The 21,555-nt window shown below is 46.4% G+C and overlaps 1 protein-coding gene across 15 annotated transcripts in view; it reads left to right on the top strand.

Annotated features, from left to right (window-relative positions):
- The window catches only part of Eif4g3 (eukaryotic translation initiation factor 4 gamma 3), a 218,424-nt gene that overhangs the window by 107,467 nt on the left and 89,402 nt on the right, over positions 1-21,555 (top strand). For 14 of the 15 annotated variants that reach the window (XM_032895707.1, XM_032895774.1, XM_032895728.1 and 11 more), the window contains 4 exons: positions 220-399; positions 829-943; positions 6,644-6,741; positions 8,632-8,754. In XM_032895707.1, the coding sequence (XP_032751598.1) occupies positions 220-399; positions 829-943; positions 6,644-6,741; positions 8,632-8,754 (516 nt within the window). The remainder of the gene's footprint in view (positions 1-219; positions 400-828; positions 944-6,643; positions 6,742-8,631; positions 8,755-21,555) is intronic. The other variant, XM_032895802.1, reaches the window with a different exon arrangement.

The raw sequence follows: 21,555 nt of genomic DNA, 5'->3' as shown, positions 1-21,555 counted from the left end.
ATGGTGCATGGCTTAAACTTGGAAATAGCTGAGCCCTAAGCATTGAGACTGCCCTGTTTCTAATGTATTAACATTGACGAGAACCTAACTCAGTGTGGAATATATTTTGTATACTTAGTTATATATCTCCAAGTAGATGAGTTAGGAGTGGGAGAAAAAGAGAAAACGTACGACATTACCCTGTGTGAAAAAAACACATTTTTTTATCTCCTATCCCAGTTTTTCCAGAGGCCTCAAATCCAGCCTCCCAGAGCGGCCATCCCAAACAGCAGTCCTTCCCTCCGTCCTGGTGCGCAGACCCCCACCGCCGTGTATCAGGCCAATCAGCACATCATGATGGTTAACCATCTGCCTATGCCATACCCAGTGCCCCAGGGGCCTCAGTACTGCATACCACAGGTAAGGGAGAGCCTGGCTCTAGTAGGGTGCCTGGGGGTGGGGGCCTGCATTTAGTAATGTGTGGATTTTTTTATTGATTATATGTCTAGCCATCTTTTGGTCAGCTTTAATCTAAGATTCTTATACAAATTCACAAGTTGCTGGAGAAATTGTCTCCCAGCATCATTTCTTCCTCACAACTGGCTGGCTGTTTTAAAGTGGGCGTAGCCATCTTTCCTCCTGCCACATCATTCCATTCGACAGGCTGGCCTGAGGTCGCTGTGAGTGCTCAGCCTCAGCAGGAGAGACCCTCTCTTCCCTGTGGCTACCTCTCCCACAGGCTAGCACTGGCTGTGTTTCCCAGCCGAGCCGTCTCGTCCTCTAGACAGCACTGCTCGGTGCTTATTATCTGGAAGCTCCTGTGTCATCTGCATGTGTGCTCTCTTCTAGTACCGCCACAGTGGCCCTCCGTATGTGGGGCCCCCACAGCAGTACCCAGTTCAGCCACCCGGCCCCGGGCCTTTTTATCCTGGACCAGGACCTGGGGACTTTGCTAATGCTTATGGTGAGTAAGAAAAATGCCATCAGTTCCTGCTCTTCTGTCGCGCTCACCTTAGTCGCCGCTGGTCACATTAGCCATTGCTGCTTAGAGGCTCGAAGGATTTCTACATAGAATCTTACAGTTTTGTCTTGAGCTTTTTTTTAGGGAGTAGTAACTTACAGGGAAATCATTGTAAAAATATGGGTAGTCAGTGATACCTGCAGGGCTTGTCGTCCTGTTGGATTCATGTGGCAGGTGGTCTGGGCTTTTCCCACCATGTGTCTGCCACACATTTTTAAGTTTTTTATTGATAGTATAAATTTACCTCCGATCCTTGATTTTTTTTTTTTTTCCTTCCCCTCAGAGCTTTTATTCTTAGTGCACTCTACCCACTTCATCTCATGAAATAACTCCGAAGCAGAGATTTCAGTTTGTTCTCTGCTCTGCTCTAGTCTAAGCCCCTACAACAGTGAGTGGTCGGCTCTGGAGAGAGTGGGCAGGGGGCACTGTGGTTCCTCCCTACACCTCTCAGGCAGCACTGTTGTCCTGGGGCAGTTCTGAGGATTAACTGAGATAAAAATGCTTTGAAATCTTAAAAGATGCCTTTGGAGGGAAAGTAGATGGGAAGACAGTTCTCACTGGGTACACCGGGCTGTCCTTGAACTCAGAATCCTCCTGCCTCAGCTTTAAAGGCGTTCTCAGTACACAGACAGAGATGTGAGCTAATAACTGATTGCGAGTTCACAGGGAACTTAGAAATCACGCAGATGCTCGCTGAGCACTCGGGCTGGCTGCCTGCCGCACTTGTCTCATCTCACAGCTCAGAGAGCACCAGGGAACTGGGCCTTTAGGATCCAGCCAGCAGCGGTCTTCCATAGTGCCGTCAAAGTACAGCAGGCACCGAGGCTTTGTTAGTGGATTAACACGGGAATCCACTCAGCGAGTTCCTGCCCTCAGGATTTAGTGGCATTGTGGTGGCTTTGCAGTTACTTGCGCTGGGGTAACTCAAAGTCTCTTTTGGTGGCAAGGTTCTTAGAGTGTAAAATCCTTTCCATTCTATGGGTCAGTACTGCCTCATGGCCCTGTTTCAGAGTGATATATCTTATAATCTCAACAACTTTCTCAAGTATGTAGATCAGCTCTGTTGTATTCTTACAAATACTGTTAGCCAAATCTTCTAAGTAAAAAAGCTGAGATTTTTGTAGTAAATATGCAACAGTTGATATTCCTTTAAATTCTGTGTTGCAAAGGGAATCTCTTCTGACTGACAGAGCTGTTTTCATGGCTTCCCACTGACTGTAGCGCAGCCTCCTCACAGGTTCCGAGATTGGGCCCCAGACTCTGACGTGGCTCACTAACGTCTTCTCTGTGAGCAGCTGGCTCTTGCTCTCAGTACGTGACTCTCACTGTAAGATGTCGCTTTCAGTCTGTCACGTTAACATTGGCTTTTCTAGCCAGACAGTGGTGGTGCACACCTTTAGTCCCAGCACTCGGGATGCAGAGGCAGGAGGATTTCTGAGTTCAAGGCCAGCTGTTCTACATGGAAAGTTCTAGGACAGTCAGAGCTGCACAAAGAAACCCTGCCTCGAAAAAACCAAATACCATTGATTGTTCTCTTTCTGTTCCAAGTTTCAGCTCAGGTATCATTGCCATCTATCCTCTTGGGGGATCTCTTTCCTGAAAATAAATTAATAGGCATGTTCATTAGCCATCCCGTGTATCATCTACACAAAACAGTTTCCTAAGTCGCCATGTAAGTGACCCAGCCAGTGATCAAAATGCAGATACCAGAATGCAGAAAGCTACAGTGGCTCAGAAATAACACTGAACAATGTGATCCTTCCTTCTCCATTTATGAGCATGCGTGAGCATGTAACTGTTTCTAATATGAAAACCATCTCTGGGCATCTAAATGACCACACTCCTTTCCCCAGCGCATAGTGTGTTCCTAGACACATTTGCATTTTGTTACTTACTGTATCTCCCCTGCCCCCCACCACATGTGTGTGTCTGGGTGGCATGTGTACCACGGAACATATGGAGGTCACAGGTCAACTTGCAGTAGCAGGGTCCTTGCACTTCATGGATTCTGGGGATCTGATTGATTATCAGGCATTCTTACCCCTCCCAGCCATCTTGTCACTCCTTCCTTTCCTACCTTTAAAAAAAAAGAAAAACTATTTGTTTCTTTTGAAAATAGCATAGTCTACTTTGGGAATGAATCGTAAATGGTGCTACTCCTCGCATCCTTTCATCTGTCTGGACAGATGTTTTTAGCTGTGAAATACTAAGTGCCAGTTACTGCGCTTTTCTCATGAGTCAGAGTTCTGTCTGGCCCACTGGTCCCCACAGTGCTGTAGACACCTCACCTCCCTCATGATGGGCTGTGGCACTCTCCTTTCTTTCTGGCTCCTCTTCTCTTCCTCTGCCACTGCCAGCTGTTTTTCCTTCTTCCCTTGGGTGTAGGTGAGAGTAGATATGGCTTTAGGGTCATAGCGCTGTGTTCCAGTTCACAGTTTCCGAGGAGACCGAAGTGCTGTTCTACCATTGAGTTACATTCCCACCTTTTAAAAAGACGTATTTTCAACCAATGTTTTCACGAGTTGGTTCCCAGGTTCATGATGCTACTTCCTTAGCCTCTGGAAAAGTATAATTCTGGAAGGGTTTTTACAATTTTGAGGAAGTTAGAGGCCAGAACACTTAGACCAGCCTCAAGGAGTGATGTCCAATGCAGATGGCAAGTTTAGATTCTTGACCAAAAGGGTTAGTGGTGGCAATGTCGATGAAGAAGAAGAGGAAAGAATTTGCTATATGGTAGGCCTTGCTCAGCCAGTGCAATCCCGTCTGCCCTGTGTCTTCTTTCTTTATCTGTGTCCCTCCCACACCGTTTCCACACTTGAGCCTCTGTGGAACTCTGTCTGATTGAGCTGCTAGGAACCCTGTAAGGTCATTTGAGCTGTGATCTGATCAGGAAAGTGGTCTCCCAATAGCATCTGTTTTCTTCTCCAGAAAAAAAAAATTAAAATAAAAAATACCATGTTTTGTGTTTTTGTGCAGCATAACTGAAGAGACATGATCTCTTTATTCTCTTTATTCTGCTGTGGCCATCTTGATATTGAATCCCCACACTATCTTCATTTCTATGGCCAGTGCACGTTTGCATGTGTTGTTCTCAGAACTGTATGTAGAAGACATTGCGTTATGTGATTTTAGAATGCAGCCAGTCTCCTGCTCTGCCAGGGCCCATGCTTTACTGTGTGTAGCCTGTGCCCAGTTGAGTGGTCAGCTGCAACAGAGCTGCCTTCGCACCCATTCTGTTCACTCCTGTATTTCAGTCTGCTTAGCTTGGGAAGTGTGGCCAGGCAGGCGGCCTGTTTTCCTTGTTCTGTAAACAGCGTTTAACCCCCTTTGAGGGTCCATCTTGTGTAGGAGCTGATGGCTAGCTTGCTGCAGGGGCATGGGTGGTGAGTTTCTTTTCTGTTGAACTTTCTGGAATTGTAGCCTTGCCCTCTGCTTAGATCTTTTCCAGATCACATCACCAGATGCCCAGTGAGCCCGGCACTGTGTCCCGGTCTGCTCCTGGGCAACTCCACTTGGAGATGAGTACCAAGTGGTAGCCGAGCACGCGCCTGGCGGCCCTGTCCCGGGCTTCTTCCTGTCTGCTGGCCCCCAGCCCCGCACACCGCCTGAGCCGAGTCACCAGGGGCCAGCTTTACACCCAGTACTTAACAGTAACTGGGGCTGGGGGGTCTAGTCTCTTGTCCAGTTATAGCCTGTTTCTTTCTCTTTTCAAGTAAACTTTAAATGTGAAAACAGCTTCTTACTGAATAGTTCTGGCAGACTTGCAACTCTGTAAACCAGGTTCTCCTTGAACTCGCAGAGCTGCACCTGAAATCCTTCTGAGAACGGGATTGAGCTTGGGCACCGCCATTCCTGCCTCAGCAAACTTTTTAAAGGGAAAAAAGAACTCTATCTTTCTATACAACCTTTATTCTTCTTCTCACTGCTCACTCCTCCTCATGCTCACAGAACTCCGTGCTCTCTTGTATCTGTCGGACTGTTTGAGTTTTCCTCTCTCAGCCAGGCTGGCCTTGATCTCAGTATCTTGCTGCCTCAGCTTCTCAGTGCCGGGACTGCAGGAGGGAGCCCGGACCCCCAATGCTGCCTCTTATGTCCGAGGCTCTCCAGCTGTCACTTTTGATTCCCCTCCCTCCCTGCAGGTTTTTCTTACTTCTGTGACCTCTGACTCAGATGTTACCTTGGGCTTCTTTGTCTGTTTTTACTTTCTGACTTGTTTAGTCCCAGAGACCTATTGTTATTTATTACAAAAGCCTTTACAGTGCAGTGCGGTGCTGCACACCTTTAGTCCCACATTCAAGAGGCAGAGGCAGGCAGATCTCTTAATTTCCAGGTCAGTGTGGTCTATCTAGAGAGCTTTCTGAGAGCCAAGCACACACACACACACACACACACACACACACACACACACACACACACACACAAAAAAAAAAACCAAACCACCACACACACGTCAGCCCTCATTCCATGATACCCTGCAGGAGAGGCATAAATAGGGTAACTAGTTGATGCCTGTCTCGGGACTGCAGGATTGGTAATCCTCTCTTACAGATCCAAAATGGAAGTCTTTCTGTTGCCTTTCTTCCCTCTTTTACGTGTTGCTGAGTAGTTTCTCTGTTCTTCCCCTTAAGCAAACAAAAATTAAAAAAAAAAAAAAAGCCCTTAACAATTTTTTATAAATATGTTTTTTTTCTATATCGTCCACTTCTTCAGCAAATCTTTCGGTTTTGCTTTGTAACTCTGCACTTCTGCCTACCCTTTTCTCTGTGTGCCACAATTTGATAGTTCTTAGACCAGTATTCTGCAGTTTGGATGTTAATGACCTGTGTGTCCGAGTCTGGGGCGAGACAGTGTTGGTAGTTGGGCTGTAGAGCAGCACAGACATAGTCCACCTTTACCTCTGGTTGATGCGGTTGTGGTAGATGATTGTGATGGGTAGAGCAGGAAGAGGGTAGGTAGACGGGAGGTGTTGGTAGCTCTTGTCGAGTGAGGAGAAAGTACAACTGAGCCTGCAACATGGTTCTCTTGGGGCTTTGTCTTCTTTGTTAGCTTTCGTTAAAGCTCCTCAGCTAAGGGTTTATGGGGAGCCTCGCCAGTGGCCTCCTTAGCTATGGGTCTTCATACCAAGAATTGGGATCACTTCTACTCCCTACCAAAAGCCCAGAAAAACAGTGACAGAAGCCATTGCTTGAGAATCACTCTCGTAGGCTGTAGGTCCCAGAATGATATTCTTTTTGAAAGCATCCCAGGTTGTGTTGGAGGAAGGTGATCCAGGGGTTGCTCTGCAGGAGTTGGGCACTGAGATATTTTCGCATTAAATTCTTTGCATGTTTGGAGACAGTCTATATTTTAGCGATAGTTTCTTGACCAGTTCCATAGCTGGAAGAGAGCTTGTGGGAAGAGATACTAAAACCCGCTGCCCAGGTGTGTGGTGGCTTGTGCTTATTCCCTGTCATCAGGAGGCAGAGGCAGGGGGATCTGACTTGCAGGTCAGCTTGGGCCACAGAGTTGAGACCCTGCTTGAGAAAGAAGAGGAGTCCCGAGTAGTCATTTCCCCAAGAGCTTGTTCAGGGACACTCCCTGTTGTCAGGCTGGTAGTGTTTGACAAAATAACTGAATGCTTCTCATTTTGTTCTGATCCCTTAGGAACGCCTTTTTACCCAAGTCAGCCAGTGTATCAGTCAGCACCTATCATAGTGCCTACGCAGCAGCAGCCCCCTCCAGCCAAGAGAGAGAAAAAAACTGTAAGATCGCCATTGATTCGTCGTAACTGGAGCATATAATCATTTCTAAAATAAGCATATCAATCATTATTCACCTCACTTACAACAGTGACTGCCATTCCTTCCTCTCCTTTCTGTCTCTGCCTCCCACCTCAGCCTAAAGGGTTTACACAGGCACTTGGTAGGGCCTGCATACCCACGCCCTTAGTGTCACCTCTTCCCAGCTAGGCATGCAGCACTGGTAAGCGCACCTCTGGCTCCTTCTGTGGGAGGAGCTCTTGCTTATTTCTCAGATCCTGTCTCCGTGACTACAGCGCTGAGCAACAAGTATGAACTGACACAGGGCTGGCGGCGCCAAATAAAAAGGAGCCAAAATCCTAGAGTCACAAGGGGGGTGGGGGACTTGGAAGAGAGAAACAGAAAGCAAAATTGAATAATTATGAGGACATTTCCCTCTGTCAAGAACCTAAGAGCACAGTAACATAAAACTGGGATTGAGACAGCTTTGGTAGAAGATGGCTTCCAGTGTCTTCCCTAGCAGAACGTAGACTGTAATACAGATGGCCAGCACCAGTCCCAGATCCACCCGGGTGATGGAGCGGGAGTGCGGATGCCGATCTGCTCCGATCTAAGACAGAGTCATCAACTCAGATTTGGTGCTTTGGCTAGAAACAACTGATTTAGGAACATAACCAATAAACCGAACACTGCAATTTAGCATGACATGGCTGGCAAGAAATGGAGCTTTGAAGTGTTAACTCAGTGTGGTAAAGTTGAGGATGGCATCCTGCAGTTACAGGAGAAGATGGTGCTAACTGAAGTAGGCAGAGGGTGATGGTGGCAACGGTCATCAATGAGCGGAGCAGAAGCTGGGTGTGGTGTCACACACTTGTTATCTGAGCAGTGGGGAGGCTGAGCCAGGAGGATTAACACAAGTTCCAGAGCTGCCTGGGCTACATACTGAGTTCAGGGCCAGCCTGGGCTACAGAGAAAGACCGTTTGGAAAACAAACAAACAAACAAACAAACAAACAAACAAACAAACGGGCTGACAGTGAACAGCTGTTTCCCTGTCGCCTTCCAGATAACCTGATGGTTTTTGATAGTGAATGGCGTTCTCAAGGAAGCAGTTAGCTTATTAAGCTGTGCAGGTAGTGAAGATCCGAAGGGAACCTTCTTACCAGTGGCCCAGCTCTGGGCTCCTGGACCCTGGGAGTCCATCTTCATTGTTTTCTTTGACATTGTAAGCATGAGGAACCACAGACTGTTCAAACAGGAAGCATGTGCACTGTGCTGTGTGCCATGTTCCTTCTGTGACAGTACATTTAGATGCACCTCATCCTCCTAGTGGTGCTTTGATGATTGAACTAACGATGTAGGAGAGTGTTGAACTGTTCTGTTCTCATTTGGCCTGTATGATGCATCTGTCCCTTTCCTCAGAAAAAGCAACAGTATAGCCAGTGTCCTTAGAGACCTGCCCACAGAGCACAGAGCACACCGCAGCCAGATGAAGCCCACTGCGATGCCACAAGTGTACGTCTTTATTTCCTGGGCTTCAGAGCACCCAGGGCTCTTCAGACTCACCCAGACACTTGGTTATTCTTAAGCCGTCTCTGCCTCTTGTTGCTATTAAGAACCACAAGTAAAATCAATGTATTTGGCAGTCTTACACAGCATAGATGCTTTCCTTTTTGACCTAGAAATCGAACCTGCTCTGTCCTGCTTCCTCTGCCATTACAGTTAGCTCTTGTCATAGCTTGGTGCCTACAGTTTTTGGAATGACCGTGTATGGTTCTGTGATTAAAGTGGAAGTTAATAAGTTTCATAATTTTCTCTGTATACTTTTAATTCATCATCCGGATCTGGTACACAGACAGCACATTTACATTTTTTTTTTAATTTCATATTGTAGATACGAATTCGAGATCCAAATCAGGGAGGTAAAGACATAACCGAGGAGATTATGTCTGGAGGTGGCAGCAGAAATCCCACTCCACCTATAGGAAGACCCGCATCCACACCCACTCCTCCTCAGGTAAGTAGAGTGAGCGTGCTGTGGGCGCTGGCTACCTCCTCACCGACCTCCTCGCTCTCGTCTGTAGCCACTGTCTGTATTCCCCTCTTCTGCAGCTGTCTCAGGATGCTTAGACAGACAGCGTCTCTCTTTACAAGTTGCTTTAAGGTTTACTGGTGACGTTTCTGTGGGTTGGCTCCCCATTCAGAGCTGCCACACGTGCTAGTGAGCTGTTGCATGAGATCCATAGGAGCTTCGTTGGAAACTTACCCCCCACCCCCACCAAGTGAGTAGTTATGAGATCACCATGGAGCCTTGGGAGTAGGTGCTGTGAAGGACGGTGTAGACAGTGAGGATGTAAGCAGGTGCGATGCTTTCGAAGGTTGCCTTCGTTAGACTCTGTGGATGGAGCATGGCTCTTCTCCCCAGTCAGGACCTACCTCCCTGTGCTGCTTGTGTGGCGTGTGTCAGCTCTGCGTATTTCCAAGAGTGCACTGTGAGCTTTGTCAGGACTGACTGGTAAAGTATGTGGCTGTAGTCTTCAAAGAAATCAAAGAGGCCCAAGAAGAGCTAAGCTTTAGTAAACTGTGACTCGTGATAGGAAATTGATTTCCCAAATTTGAAACTTTTTATCTTGTTACTGGGTGCCTTTCAAATTTAATCAGTCACCTAAGAGTCCGACAGAAGCAGCTGTTTACCCCTAAGTTTGTTTGTTTTTTTTTTTTCCCCCCTTCTATGGCAGGAAGGTGAGATGTCCCAGAGTCAGTTTACAAATGAGCATTAGGCCAGAGGTAAGATGTGTCAGAGTAGCAAACATTGACTTGATTATTGTCACAGATCCTCAAAGAAGTGTGCTGAGACATTGAGGTCACTGAGAGCGAGCGAGTTCAGTTCAGAGCCCTCGTAAACTCGTGTCTTGTTGGCTTGAGTGGGTTGTGCTGTAATTGTGTTTCCCTTGGGAGTCATGTTGTCTTCTCTGTCGCAGTCCCCATTACAGCGAAGAGTATATGGCCTCTTTGGTAAGGGAGTTTCAAGTTGTTACAGAACTTATTTTTGAAACTGTCCTCTTTAAACATCCTAAGTCTGAAGAATTGCCAGTGTGGTCTCCTCTCTAAACGTGAACATGCAATAGGGAGAGTTTCTAATTTGAACCGATCTGCGCGCATGGTCTACTGGCAGTCAGGTATAATTCTAGACAGGCGGCCAGCTGTGTGCTACAGCAGGATTCACAGTTATTTGGTCAGGTCATACACACTTTAGTCTGTTTTCAAACATCAGTTAAGATAGGGTGTAGTTGACAACTTTAAATTCTCATCTTGAAAATCTGTATCTTTCTGCATTTAAATTTTCTATATGGTCTATCTGATTGGGTTTTTTGTTGTTTTGTTTAGTTTTTTTTAAGATTTATTGTTCTGATGGTGTGTGTGTGTGTGTGTGTGTGTGTGTCTGACTTGTGTGTGGGTGTCCTTAGAGGCCAGAAGGGGCATCCCCTGGAGCTGGAGTTACTATAGGCTGTTGTCAGCTGCCTCATGTGGGTGCTAGGAACCCAGCTCAGTCATCTGCGAGAACAGTGAGTGCTTGTGACAGTGGAGCCCTCTCTCCATCCAGCCCACTCCTGTCCTTGCATGAACACAGGGATTGGTATCTGTATGGTGACGCTCAGATAGAGAGACTTAGGGATCGGGGTGGAGTGCTTCTTCTTCTTTTTTTTTTTTTTTTTTAAAGATTTATTTATTTCATGTATGTAAGTACACTGTCAATGTCTTCAGACACACCAGAAGAGGGCATCAGACCTCACTTCAGATGGTTGGGAGCCACCATGTGGTTGCTGGGATTTGAACTCAGGACCTCAGGAAGAGCAGTCAGTGCTCTTAACCACTGAGCCATCTCTCCAGCCCGGAGTGCTTCTTCTTGAATACTCCTTTGTCTCTTTTCTGTTCTTAAGTGTCTTAGTAGGCGTCATACATTTGAATCCATACATACAAATCCTGTCTTTGTATGCATGGAGTTTGTGGGATGGGTCGAAGCTTTTGATTTGGCGTGATATACATTTTCTCTTAAAGTCAACAACAGAAGTATTACAACTCCTGGCTTCATTTCTGGAAACTCATGAAAGGCTGTGTACATAGATAAGGGCTGACCCTGGTGAAGAAAGATTATGTCATGCCAAAAAAAATAGTGAATCTATATGTGAGAGGCTAGTCTGTTCTTCTCCTAAAGGCTGCAGGGTCTGAACAGTGGCGCTGAACTCTTGCTTGCACGGGGCCTGTAATACACATTTGCTACTAGGACACAATCCTGCCTCCACCTTGTGCTGCTGTTGTTGTTGTTGTTGTTTGAGACAGGGTCTTACTATGTAGATGGCTGGCTTTCACTCTCTAGACCAGGCTGACCTGAACTCACAGTGACTGTCTGCCTCTTTGCCTCCTGAGAGCTGGGATTAAAGGTGTGAGCTACCCCTACTCAGCCTGCCAGTCCATCTTGAATAGCTTTCTAGTTTAAGAGCTGCTGTGAGGCCAGCCTTCTCTATCAGTGTGTTGAGCCAGGAGTCTTTTTGTTCTCAGTTTCCAGTTAGCAAGAAGTCTGGGTCTTTTTCTGCTCTGTTCAGAATAAAACCGTAGGTAGGTGAGCAGCCCTTCTCCCTGGGTGTTTGAAAGTACGTGGTGCCCTCGAGTGGCAGCAGTCTTTATGTAGGCCTTGGGAGTCGGGATACTTTGGCCCTTAGCAGCAGCAGTGTTACAACTCTGGGCTATAAAGACCTACGTTTTTTTGTTCTCCCTGTGCCCAGGCTCCACGGTCTCCCATGAGCCTCTGCAGTGTTTATCCTTCAGGCTGGGCCTCTGCCCTCCCTTGCCATCTTCCCTTTACCTTCTTTTGCCCTAGCTGTTCTTAATCTGTCCAGCCTCTTTCTCGTTTGCTGCCAAGCAGCCCCTGGCTGCCTCGCCTGTTCTGCTGTGCACTCTGCCACCTGGTCACCTGCTGATGACATTCCTACTGACTCTCTCTGCCCTTGGGAACACTTCGGAGTCAATTTTTTTTTCTTGTGAGCTCAGTCCATACAGCTGAGAATAGGCAAGGTACAACTTCTCAAGCCTCTTATTGGACTTCATGTCACATCCCCAGAAAGGATGACCCTTGAAAGCATCTCCCTGCAACGTCAGTACTTGAGCCTCAGCACTGTGCTTTTGTAGCCAGACAAGGTATGAGTCAGCTACAGCTCACCTCGCAAACAAAAGCTGTATCTGTTGCAATCACAGGCCTGCCTCCTTACCTCAGTTGCAGCAGTCCTTCTCCTAGGTCAGCAAGTGAGGTGCTCCCCTTGTGTCCCAGATAGGAATGGATCCAGGGTCATCTGGAGTCCATCAAGCCCTGTGCTAGTTGTCACAAACTGACAACTGGAGCAGACCAGGTTGGCTGTGTGTAAGAGCTGGGGCAGACCTCCATAATTGTGCAGTGTGCTAAGGCATCTGTGGAATGCTCCAAATGGCCATTGCAGCACGCAGCTTAGTCTGCCGGCTGCTTAGCCAGGGTAGCATTGGAGCACCCTTAGCTCCTACCCAGGGAGTCTGCCTGCCCTACCCACAATGTCCCCGCTCATCCACCAGGAGTGCTCCCAACGAGAGAGCACCTAACTACTTACCCCCAAGGTGACTTCAACTTGTTTTTGTATTCTTTTCTGAAATAAGGACTCATCATGGGGCCCTGACTGAGCTCAGACTGATGGCTGTTCTTCTGCCCAGCATCCTAAGGCTAGGATTGCACTTGCAACAAATTGTGACAGTGCTTTAACCCTGCTCAGCACCTGACCAGAACCTCATGGCGGATGGGACCCCATGGCGGAGGGACCCCTCGTAGTTGCTTGTGGCTTCCATAGCAATGCCAACTGCTGGCACCCAGGTTGTCTGTGCTCTCTGTTCAGGGATGTACAGCCCAGACTCCACAGTGGCAAACCATAGAGACCTATTACTACTGTGTTAGGTGAGACAGGTTAGAGAGTCCTGGGAGTTAGAGAAGGGGAAGCAGACAGACAGACCCCTTAAAATAAGCTTCACTGTTTACGGAAAAATGTAATGTAAGGAAAAACTATATACATATATATGGGGAGTTAGCAAACAGTTGAGTGCTGTACTTTTCCCCCTGCTGCACTTCGAAGGCTCTCTTTTAAGGCTGACAGCACAGTCAACTCAGCGTGGCTCTGAATCTGTGGGTCAGCTGAGTGAGGGAGTTAGCCTACAGTAAGTGAATCAAAACACACATTGCTCATGGAGCTTGTGGGAATGAGGGGTCCTATCAGTGGGCCACAGGAAGTATGAAGGCATCAAAGAGATCAGTGGGGCTGACAGGGAAAGAAAGACAGAGGTGAAAAGACGGGACTATGCCTTTTGTAAGGGCTGTGGATGTTTCCTGTCAGGCACTCCACAGGCTGCAGTAGTGAGCAAAGATGACTGGTGAAGGAGGCAGGTCTTTCCTTGTCTCAGGTCATTGTCATTGTCATGGATATGCTGGCTGTCCTGTCAGTGGGATTCATAAACAGCCACACATGGAACTTAACTGGACAAGGCTAGAAGAGCCTGTGTGGAATTCTTGGCAGGCCTGCGTCTCTGACGCTCACAGAGATGGCTGCTGAGAGGTCATTGAGTGGGAGGACCTTGGGGTCAGGGAATTTTTACTGTGGCTGTCTGCCCTAGGAGTCAGTGGAACTATAGACTGTCTTCCTTCATAAGTTTTTAAATGACCTCTGTGTGACTCCTAGAGATGTTCTGTATCACACACAGAAAGTATGCATCCTGTGACCATGCGAATGCAGATGCATGCACCGGGGTTAGACAAAAGTATGCCTTTTCACCCGAGAGACACAGACTCTACTCTTAGAGCAGCCTCGTCATGGGAAAGAAGAAATGTTATTACCCCCCTTTCCCCGGTAGCAAGGCCTTTGGCCATTGTTGACGATGTGGGTGCTCAAGAGCTGCTTCCACCCTCAGAGTTCCCAGCCGCATAGCAGCCTCTGAAGGGACCGCAGCACTAGGAAGGCAGATGTTGGTGTCCACATGCAGTGTGATGCTGTGCGCTGGCTGGCTCATGTCTGGTGCCATACACCAGAAGAAGGTGTGGGATCCCCTGGAATGGCTGGGAAGTGAACCTGAGTCCTCTATAATAGCAAGAAATGCTCTTCAGTTCTAAGCCAATTCTTTCTCTAGGCCCCAAACAGATTTTAAAAGCTGCTGTTCATCGTATACCTTCCTCCCCACTTTGAGGATCACCCTTAGAGTAAATATAGCTAAAACTTGGTAAAGGGTCTTGTGCCAAAGAGCACGGGTCCGGGAAAGGTTGGGAATTGAATTGTTGGCACATTTTGAAAGTAAATCTCCTGTAGTTTGGGGAATTGCCAGAGCCACCATCTCTACACACACAACCTCCAGGAAATGGAAATCTGTGACCACTTGTTAGTAAGTCACCTCAGACGTTAACGATTAATTGCTTCCTCGTGTTGGGTTGGCGGTACAGATACACTGTTGTTTGTGTCAGTAGTGTATACGATCCAATCAGGAAGAAGGTTTCTGCATGTACAATTTGGAGGCAGGACAAACAAACAACAAAATCTCTCCTTCACTTTTAAAATAGCTGTCTTGCTCTTGTCCTTGGCACTGATGAGTGGAGTGGGTCACTCTCTGCTGGGAAGCATAATGTGCTTTTCAGTGGTGACTGCAGTAAAGATGAAGTTACACAGTTAAGTCACATTGTTGTTCTGCTTACTATAGTAGTGTTAGTGCTCGCCCTTGAATGAAGTATGTTACTATTCTGAATGGCAGGCCTTAGGGACTACCCTGGCCTGCATTCTTTGTGTTTAAATGAAATGTCATGGTGAGCAGGGCCTTGTTGCATGGTAACTGTTTGGATTTAGAGTAAATTGTGAACTGGGTGTGGAGGTGCACACCTTTAGTCCCAGCACTTGAAAGGCAGAGGCCAGTTTACAACCAGGGCTACACAGACAAACTGCTTCAGCCCCCCTTCCCCCGCCCCAGTCCCTCCACAAAAAGTTGCTTAGAGTGGATTATACTCAAGAGATGACTTTCACTGGATCTGTTTTTAGCAAAATATCTCAAGATACAATTTAGATTCCCCAGTAGTCTTAAAGCAATCAGGAAACTCCATTGACTTAAGACCAATGCTGAGCTTTCTTATACTGTGTGTAGAAGCCAGTGAAGCCAGTGTCCAGTGTACTTTAGGTTGGTTACCTAAACCATCAATCTCATTCGATTTAGTTTTCCTATTTTTGTAAGCTATAGTTAATCAAACTCTGAGTGAGCTAGCCTTTTAGGCTGTGAGGTTTCACTTTACACAAGTTGTGAAATACACTGCAGCAGGAGTAAGGGACACGTGGCAGGCCTCCACCAGGGGACCCCTAACACATATGTCAGGCCTAGTATTAAAAGGTTTTTGTGGGAAGGGAGGGGAACAGGGACCTGGAAAAGGGGCAGAAGACATGGGGAGAGGTGAGGGAAACAGAGAAGGGTGAAAGAGAGAAACAGGCTGACCAGGGAGAGGGAGACAGAGGAGGAATAGGAGATGGGGCTGGGGTAACAATAATTCTCTTACATGCTGCTGCACCTGGCTCTCAGCAGGTGGCAGCACAGGTACTAATGGCCGCAGGAGATGACACCAGCTATTGCCTGTAAGCCAGTAACATGCCCTCTGGACACTGGACTCAGAGCTGTGGTGGTGGGATGTGCCCAGTATCTTTCCCCTACTACCTGTTTTAGGAATGCCAGGCAGTAAGAGTGGAGACTAACCATCTTAACTGACACACATTGTTAAGAGGGACCAGCATCTTTGATCTGTCATTCATGTTAGATCTAGAAAAGTAGAACAACTTACTGGGGCAAAGTAGCACATGCCCTACATCTCAGAGCTTGCAGAAGCAAGGGGAACAGAAGTCGTGGTCATTCTCAGCTAACTATTGAGTTCAAGGCAGCTTGGGATACATGAGACAAAAAAGCACAAAACAAAAATTAATATAGCACTATATCTGTACGTGTACAGATGATAAATCTCTAGAAGTAACAGTAAAGAGAAGTACAGGAAGTTATGCCCCAGGTCTGAGGTCTTTTCAGACCCCTTTTGCTGAATTTGTATGCATGTATGTATACATTTGCATATGTTCTAAACCTTTGGGCTTAAATAAAACATTTGTCATAGTATATTTTTAATTCATCATACAGAAATCAACTTCATGCTTATCCACAGTTGTAATTCCCAAGGGACAGTCACATTTATTATACATTAAAGGCCTGCCTGCATTCCTTTGTTTGTATGTTAAACAGTTTAATTGCTAGGCCATCAGATTTTATTTCCAGTTTGTATCTAAATGGAACAAAGTGATTCTGAATGATGTTTCTACCTATTTTGGGTTACAGTGTTTCCTTCCCTTCCACTCGATTTGTTCCTCTCCATAGCAGCAGTCTCATAGCATCCCTATTATTTACAGTTTTGTTTATATGACAGATTAGGAAAATGATCAGACTTAGTTCTTACTAAGGTTTCTGAAGTGAAGAGTTTTATTGTCTTGTACTTTCTGTTGCAGATACACTGTCTTTTATACTTGTTTAGGGTAATATTTGAGTTTTTGCAGAGCCTTTTATATGTTAAAGGCATTCCTTGACATACATGGTTTAGTTTGTTTTTTGCTGCTGTGATGTGGTAATTTATAAACCATAGAAAGTTGTTTGATGATTCTCAAGGAAAAAGTCCTGGGCGGCTTTGTACTTAGTCTCCATTAGATGTTATGCTACAGCATCTCAAGCATAAAGGCTGAACTCCCGCCCTCATACATAACAAATCAAATCTTACTGTCTTCCTTCTCACCCTCGTGTCTTCCCGGAGCTCCCCGGACTTGTATTTAGGTAAAATTTACTCAAGGCCCCGCTTCAGTTCCTGCACATTGACTGCATTAATCACGAATTGTGTCCTTCGGTTTACACTCCCTCTGGCTCAACCTCCGTGCGCAGTCGGATTAAGCTTTACTTTTAAAATTCTAAACATTTATTTATTATTTTGAATGTCTGAGTGTTTTCCTACATATGTGTAGTTGTGTGTTATGCCTGATTTCTGCCTGTGAAGGCCAGAGGAAGGCATCAGATCCTCCGGGACTGAAGTTACAGACCATTGTTAGCCAATATGTAGGTGCTGGGAACCACCTGTGTCCTCTTCAAGAGCACCAGGCTTTAACAGCTGAGCTCCTGGACTTCATTTCTAAAGCAGAATTCAGATTTTGTTGCATTGCTGGGGAAAGTCCATTCTTCCCTTTCCCATTGCTGTGGAGAGCAAACCCACACACACACACACACACACACACACACACACACACACACACACTCTCTCTCTCTCTCTCTCTCTCTCTCTCTCTCTCTCTCTCTCTCTCTCTCTCTCTCTCTCTCTCTCTCTCATACACACACTCACTCACACATCTCTGTCTCTCTCTCTCAAACTCACTCTCACACACACACACTCACTCACACACTCTTGCTCACACACACACTCTCTTTTTCTTTCTTTCTTTCTTTTTTTTTCTGGAGCTGGGAACTGAACCCAGGGCCTTGCGCTTGCTAGGCAAGCGCTCTACCACTGAGCTAAATCCCCAACCCCTCACACACACACTCTCACACATACTTTCTCTCCCTCTCTCTCTTTCTCTACACACACACACACACACACACACACACACACACACACACACATCCCATGCCTGTGTATAGCCCATTGGTCCTGCTCTGTTCTGACCTGCCTGCCTCCTCTTACCCTACCTTCCTGGCCCTCCTGTTCTGTTTTTTTGTTATTGTTTTTTTTTTAATATTTATTTACTTTACGTATGTGAGTACACTGTCAATGCCTTCAGATGCATCAGAAGAGGGCATAGGGTCCCATTGCAGATGGTTGTGAGCCACATGTGGTTGCTGGGAATTGAACCTAAGGCCTCTGGAAGAGCGGTCAGTGCTCTTAACCACTGAGCCATCTCCCCAGCCCCTGTTCTTCTGTTATTCCTGTACACACTGGTCATTCACAGTGTTCTGCTCAGAGACCCTGAGTGAACTTTCCTTCTGCCTGGATTCATCATCTTGCACTCTACCCACTAGGGGACTTCCGTTCACATGCCCCGCCCCCCAGCTCAGACTCACTGTTTCCCGGGATGCAGCCTCTCATACACTGGGACCTTGACTGTGCTGTCTTTGAACATTTTAGCCCTCCAACATCACATTTATAGCCAGGTGGAGTCAGTAATTGTTTTTGTGCCCCTTGTCTTGGTATTTATTTCCTTTGACTAGATATTATTAGGTCCATACTGTTCTGGAGAATTTGTCTTAGTTCCCATAGATTCTCACAGCTGAAGAACTGTCAGTGAGTCTGTCTGTCCTTCAGCAGAAATATGTTTTCTTTCTTCTAAATGATGTCATTAAATGTGTTGTTATTTTGTTATTTGTCTTGGGTGTTTCTCATTGAAGGCCATACTTCACTGAGAATATTTATATTCTCTGAATCTATACATGTTAAATCTGGGAAACATTTTATAGGAGAATTATTCTAATGTTATTGAATGGCCTTTTAAAAGGAAATCAGTTGAACCTATAGAGATGGAGTATGCGACATTGAAGGAATGTGTCATGGTGCCAGTGGATGTCTTCAGCTTATGTTATTGGTACATAGCTGTTGGAAGCCTTTGCCTCTCTCTCATTGGTAATGGGGTGGGCATGAGCTGTTAGGTTTTCAAGTTTTGTTGCCCTGTCTCCCTCTGGTACTGTGAGTTGAAGTGTTTGCTCTAGTACATGACACCCATGGCCCCACAACCTACACAATTTTCACAAATGAAAATATTGGGTTTTTTTCTGCATCTCCCCTACTCCAGCTATTTCAAAATGTAAATTTTCCAACATTATAGGCAAGTCAAGACCTGGATGGTGAACACTGGGCAGTCACCCTTTCTGGACAGAAACTATGGGCTGAATTGTGCAGAGAAGCATGAAGAATAGTTCTAGATTACTGTTGTCTTCCCCGCAGCCCAGGTACCCAGGCCGTCGTCATACTGTTCTGTCCCAAAGTAGCAGCTGCACTCCGCCGTGCTGGCTGCCTGCCTTGTCTAGCGAGATGACTCTCAGGTGCTTCGTGGCTGTTGTCTGTCTGCTGTGGTGTGAGACAGGCTCACCGCACAGGCAGTGAGTGCTTGAGTCTATGGTAAGCCTCCTGTCTCAGCCTCTTTGGAGTACTGAAGTATGGGACGGGCTGGGCATATACCTGGGTTAATCTGCTTTTAGGAGAAGTAAATTTCTCAAAGAGTCTGTTCTTTGCTCCTGAGTCCTTATTAAGATTGATCATCTTAGCCAGAATTTAGAAAGTCATTTCCTGTATGTTCTTGGAAGCCCATTTTCTGCCCTCGTTTAGGTTCCCTTTTTACTGTGTGTGTGTCTGTGTATCTCTGTGTTTGTGTCTCTCTCTGCGTGTGTTTTCTTCTAGCCATGAGAACCTACATCTTATCAAGGTTTAACAGGATAGAACTTATCATTGGCACAAATTGTAAACTGTTGAAGCAGTGAAGAGAGATTGCTGATTTAGTCCTGACCTTTAATTGTAACTACCTAGCTTCTTTATGATTTCGTATTTTTGTTCCCCTCACTCTTTGGGGACTTTTTTACACTGATGCCTACTGAGGTAAGGGTTGGGAATTCTGTGTGTATGTCAATAGATTTATTTCTGTGGAGTTCATTTCTTTGCGTGGCTCCAGATGTAACGATTAGAGAGCATATTTAATGTACTTTGTGATTTTTATGACACATTAAGTGAACCACTTCATGACATTCATGGTTTGGGAAGACGTGAAGGCCTCTCTGGGCTCATGGTGTTTAAATTGAGATTATGATAGATCAAGACTAAAAGCCCGAGATTCAAGTATTTCTATGTTAATCTTGTCATTTTCTTCATATTACGAGTGTGAAATGCATAAGGTGAAAGTCGCAGTGCTCGCTCACACGGCTAAGCCAGTGGCAGCATTCCCTCAGTGGCGGCCTCATGATTGGCCCAGTAGGTGGCTGGGCCTTAAAGTCCTGCCCACTCAAGACACTGCCTTGGCTGTGTGCTCCTGTATACGTGTGGTCATGTCAGTGTGCATGTGTGTACCTAAGTGTGAATTTGTACATGTTTGTGCAAGTGGCCATCATATGAGTATGTGTGGAAGTCTGAGGACAGTGCTGGGTGTTTTCTCATGATCAGTATCCATCTTTCTTTCTTTATTTGCTTTTTAGTAAATTTTTTTTACATATTTTGGTCATAAATCTTTCCCATCCCCTACCCCCACCTCCCTATCTACCCAACTTCATTCATGCTTGAGTTCACATGCGCGCTCGCACACTCTCTCTCTCTCTCTCTCTCTCTCTCTCTCTCTCTCTCTCTCTCTCGCACGCGCACGCACGCACGCACGCACGCACACCAAACAATAAGACAAAAAATTTGAAACAAAAAGCTTCTGTGTTTGGGTTCAGACCTGGGACAAGGGACTGAATTGCCTCCAGGTTCTCCAAGCATCTCTCAGCTCCTAAGTGTTATACCTGCCCCCAGCCCTGAACTTTCCAGGGCAGAGGCTGGGCTGCTACCACCCCCACCCCAGACTCCTCCCTATATAATCCTTACACTATTTTTAAGAGTTATTTATTTTATGTATGTGAGTATACTGTGGCTCTCTTCAGACACACCAGAAGAGGGTATCGGATCCCATTACAGATGGCTATGAGCCACCATGTGGTTGCTGGGAATTGAACTCAGGATCTCTGGAAGAGCAGTCAGTGCTCTTAACCACTGAGCCGCCTCTCCAGCCCTTATCCCAACATTTTGGTCTGTCCTCTTCCCCTCCCTCCCTCCTCCCCCCCTCCCCTCCCTTCCCTCCCTTCCCTCCCTCCTTACTTCATGGTGAACCTTTCTCTCCTCTTCCCCAAGCCACTCTCCTGGTCTCGATCCTTGGGATCAGTGAACTTGCCCAAGAGCAGCTTCCCAGTAAACCTGCCTTTAATATAATTTAATCTGATTTGAATTGGCTCATTTCACTGGTGGTAGAGAAATAACCTATCACCCTGCCCCCCTCCCTCTCCCCCGACCCACAAAAATGGTGTCCATTTGTGTCTACTCCTGAGCAACTTCCACAAAGATGCCTGCGCTCTGTGGGCAGGGTTTGACGTCCCACTTAGGGTTGAGTGTCTGAAGTCTCTCACTCTCTGCACTTTGTCCAGCTCTGGGTCTCTGTTTCCACTCCTGTCGGCTGCAAGGGGAAGCTTCTCTGAAGAGGACGGAGCGAAGCACTGGTCTGTGGCTCTAGCCATCTGTTCTTAGGAGTCGTTCTGCTGCTTCTTTCATTTAGCAGCAAGTAGCCCATGGCCATCTACTCTCAAGTTCTTGCAACTCTAATAATTTCAGGGATAGGTCCATCTCATAGAATGGACCTTAAATCCAATAAGACCGTGATTGATTACTCAAATTTGTTCCACTATCCATCTCCTTTTTTTGAACCATGGTTTCAGTGAACCTGAAGTTAGGTAAGGCTAGCTGGCCGGTGACCTTGTAAGTGATCAACCAGTGTGCATTCTATCCCCAGGCTGAGCTTACGCCAGCGCCCTCTGGTACTTTTTTCATGGGCTTTGGGGTCCTGGTGTGTGGAGGTCAACAGAAACCATTCAGCTAGGCTGGCAGACCAATAGCTGAATGACATCTACCTGTCCCTGCCTCCCTGAGTTACAGGTGCATGATACCACATCTGACTTTTCCACAAGTACTGACATGTTTCCATAA

This window comes from Rattus rattus, chromosome 1 (genome assembly GCF_011064425.1).
Source record: "Rattus rattus isolate New Zealand chromosome 1, Rrattus_CSIRO_v1, whole genome shotgun sequence".
In the NCBI taxonomy this organism is placed as follows: domain Eukaryota; kingdom Metazoa; phylum Chordata; class Mammalia; order Rodentia; family Muridae; genus Rattus; species Rattus rattus.
The sequence above is the reverse complement of the archived record's forward strand: the minus strand, read 5'-3'. Positions and strand labels throughout refer to the sequence as shown.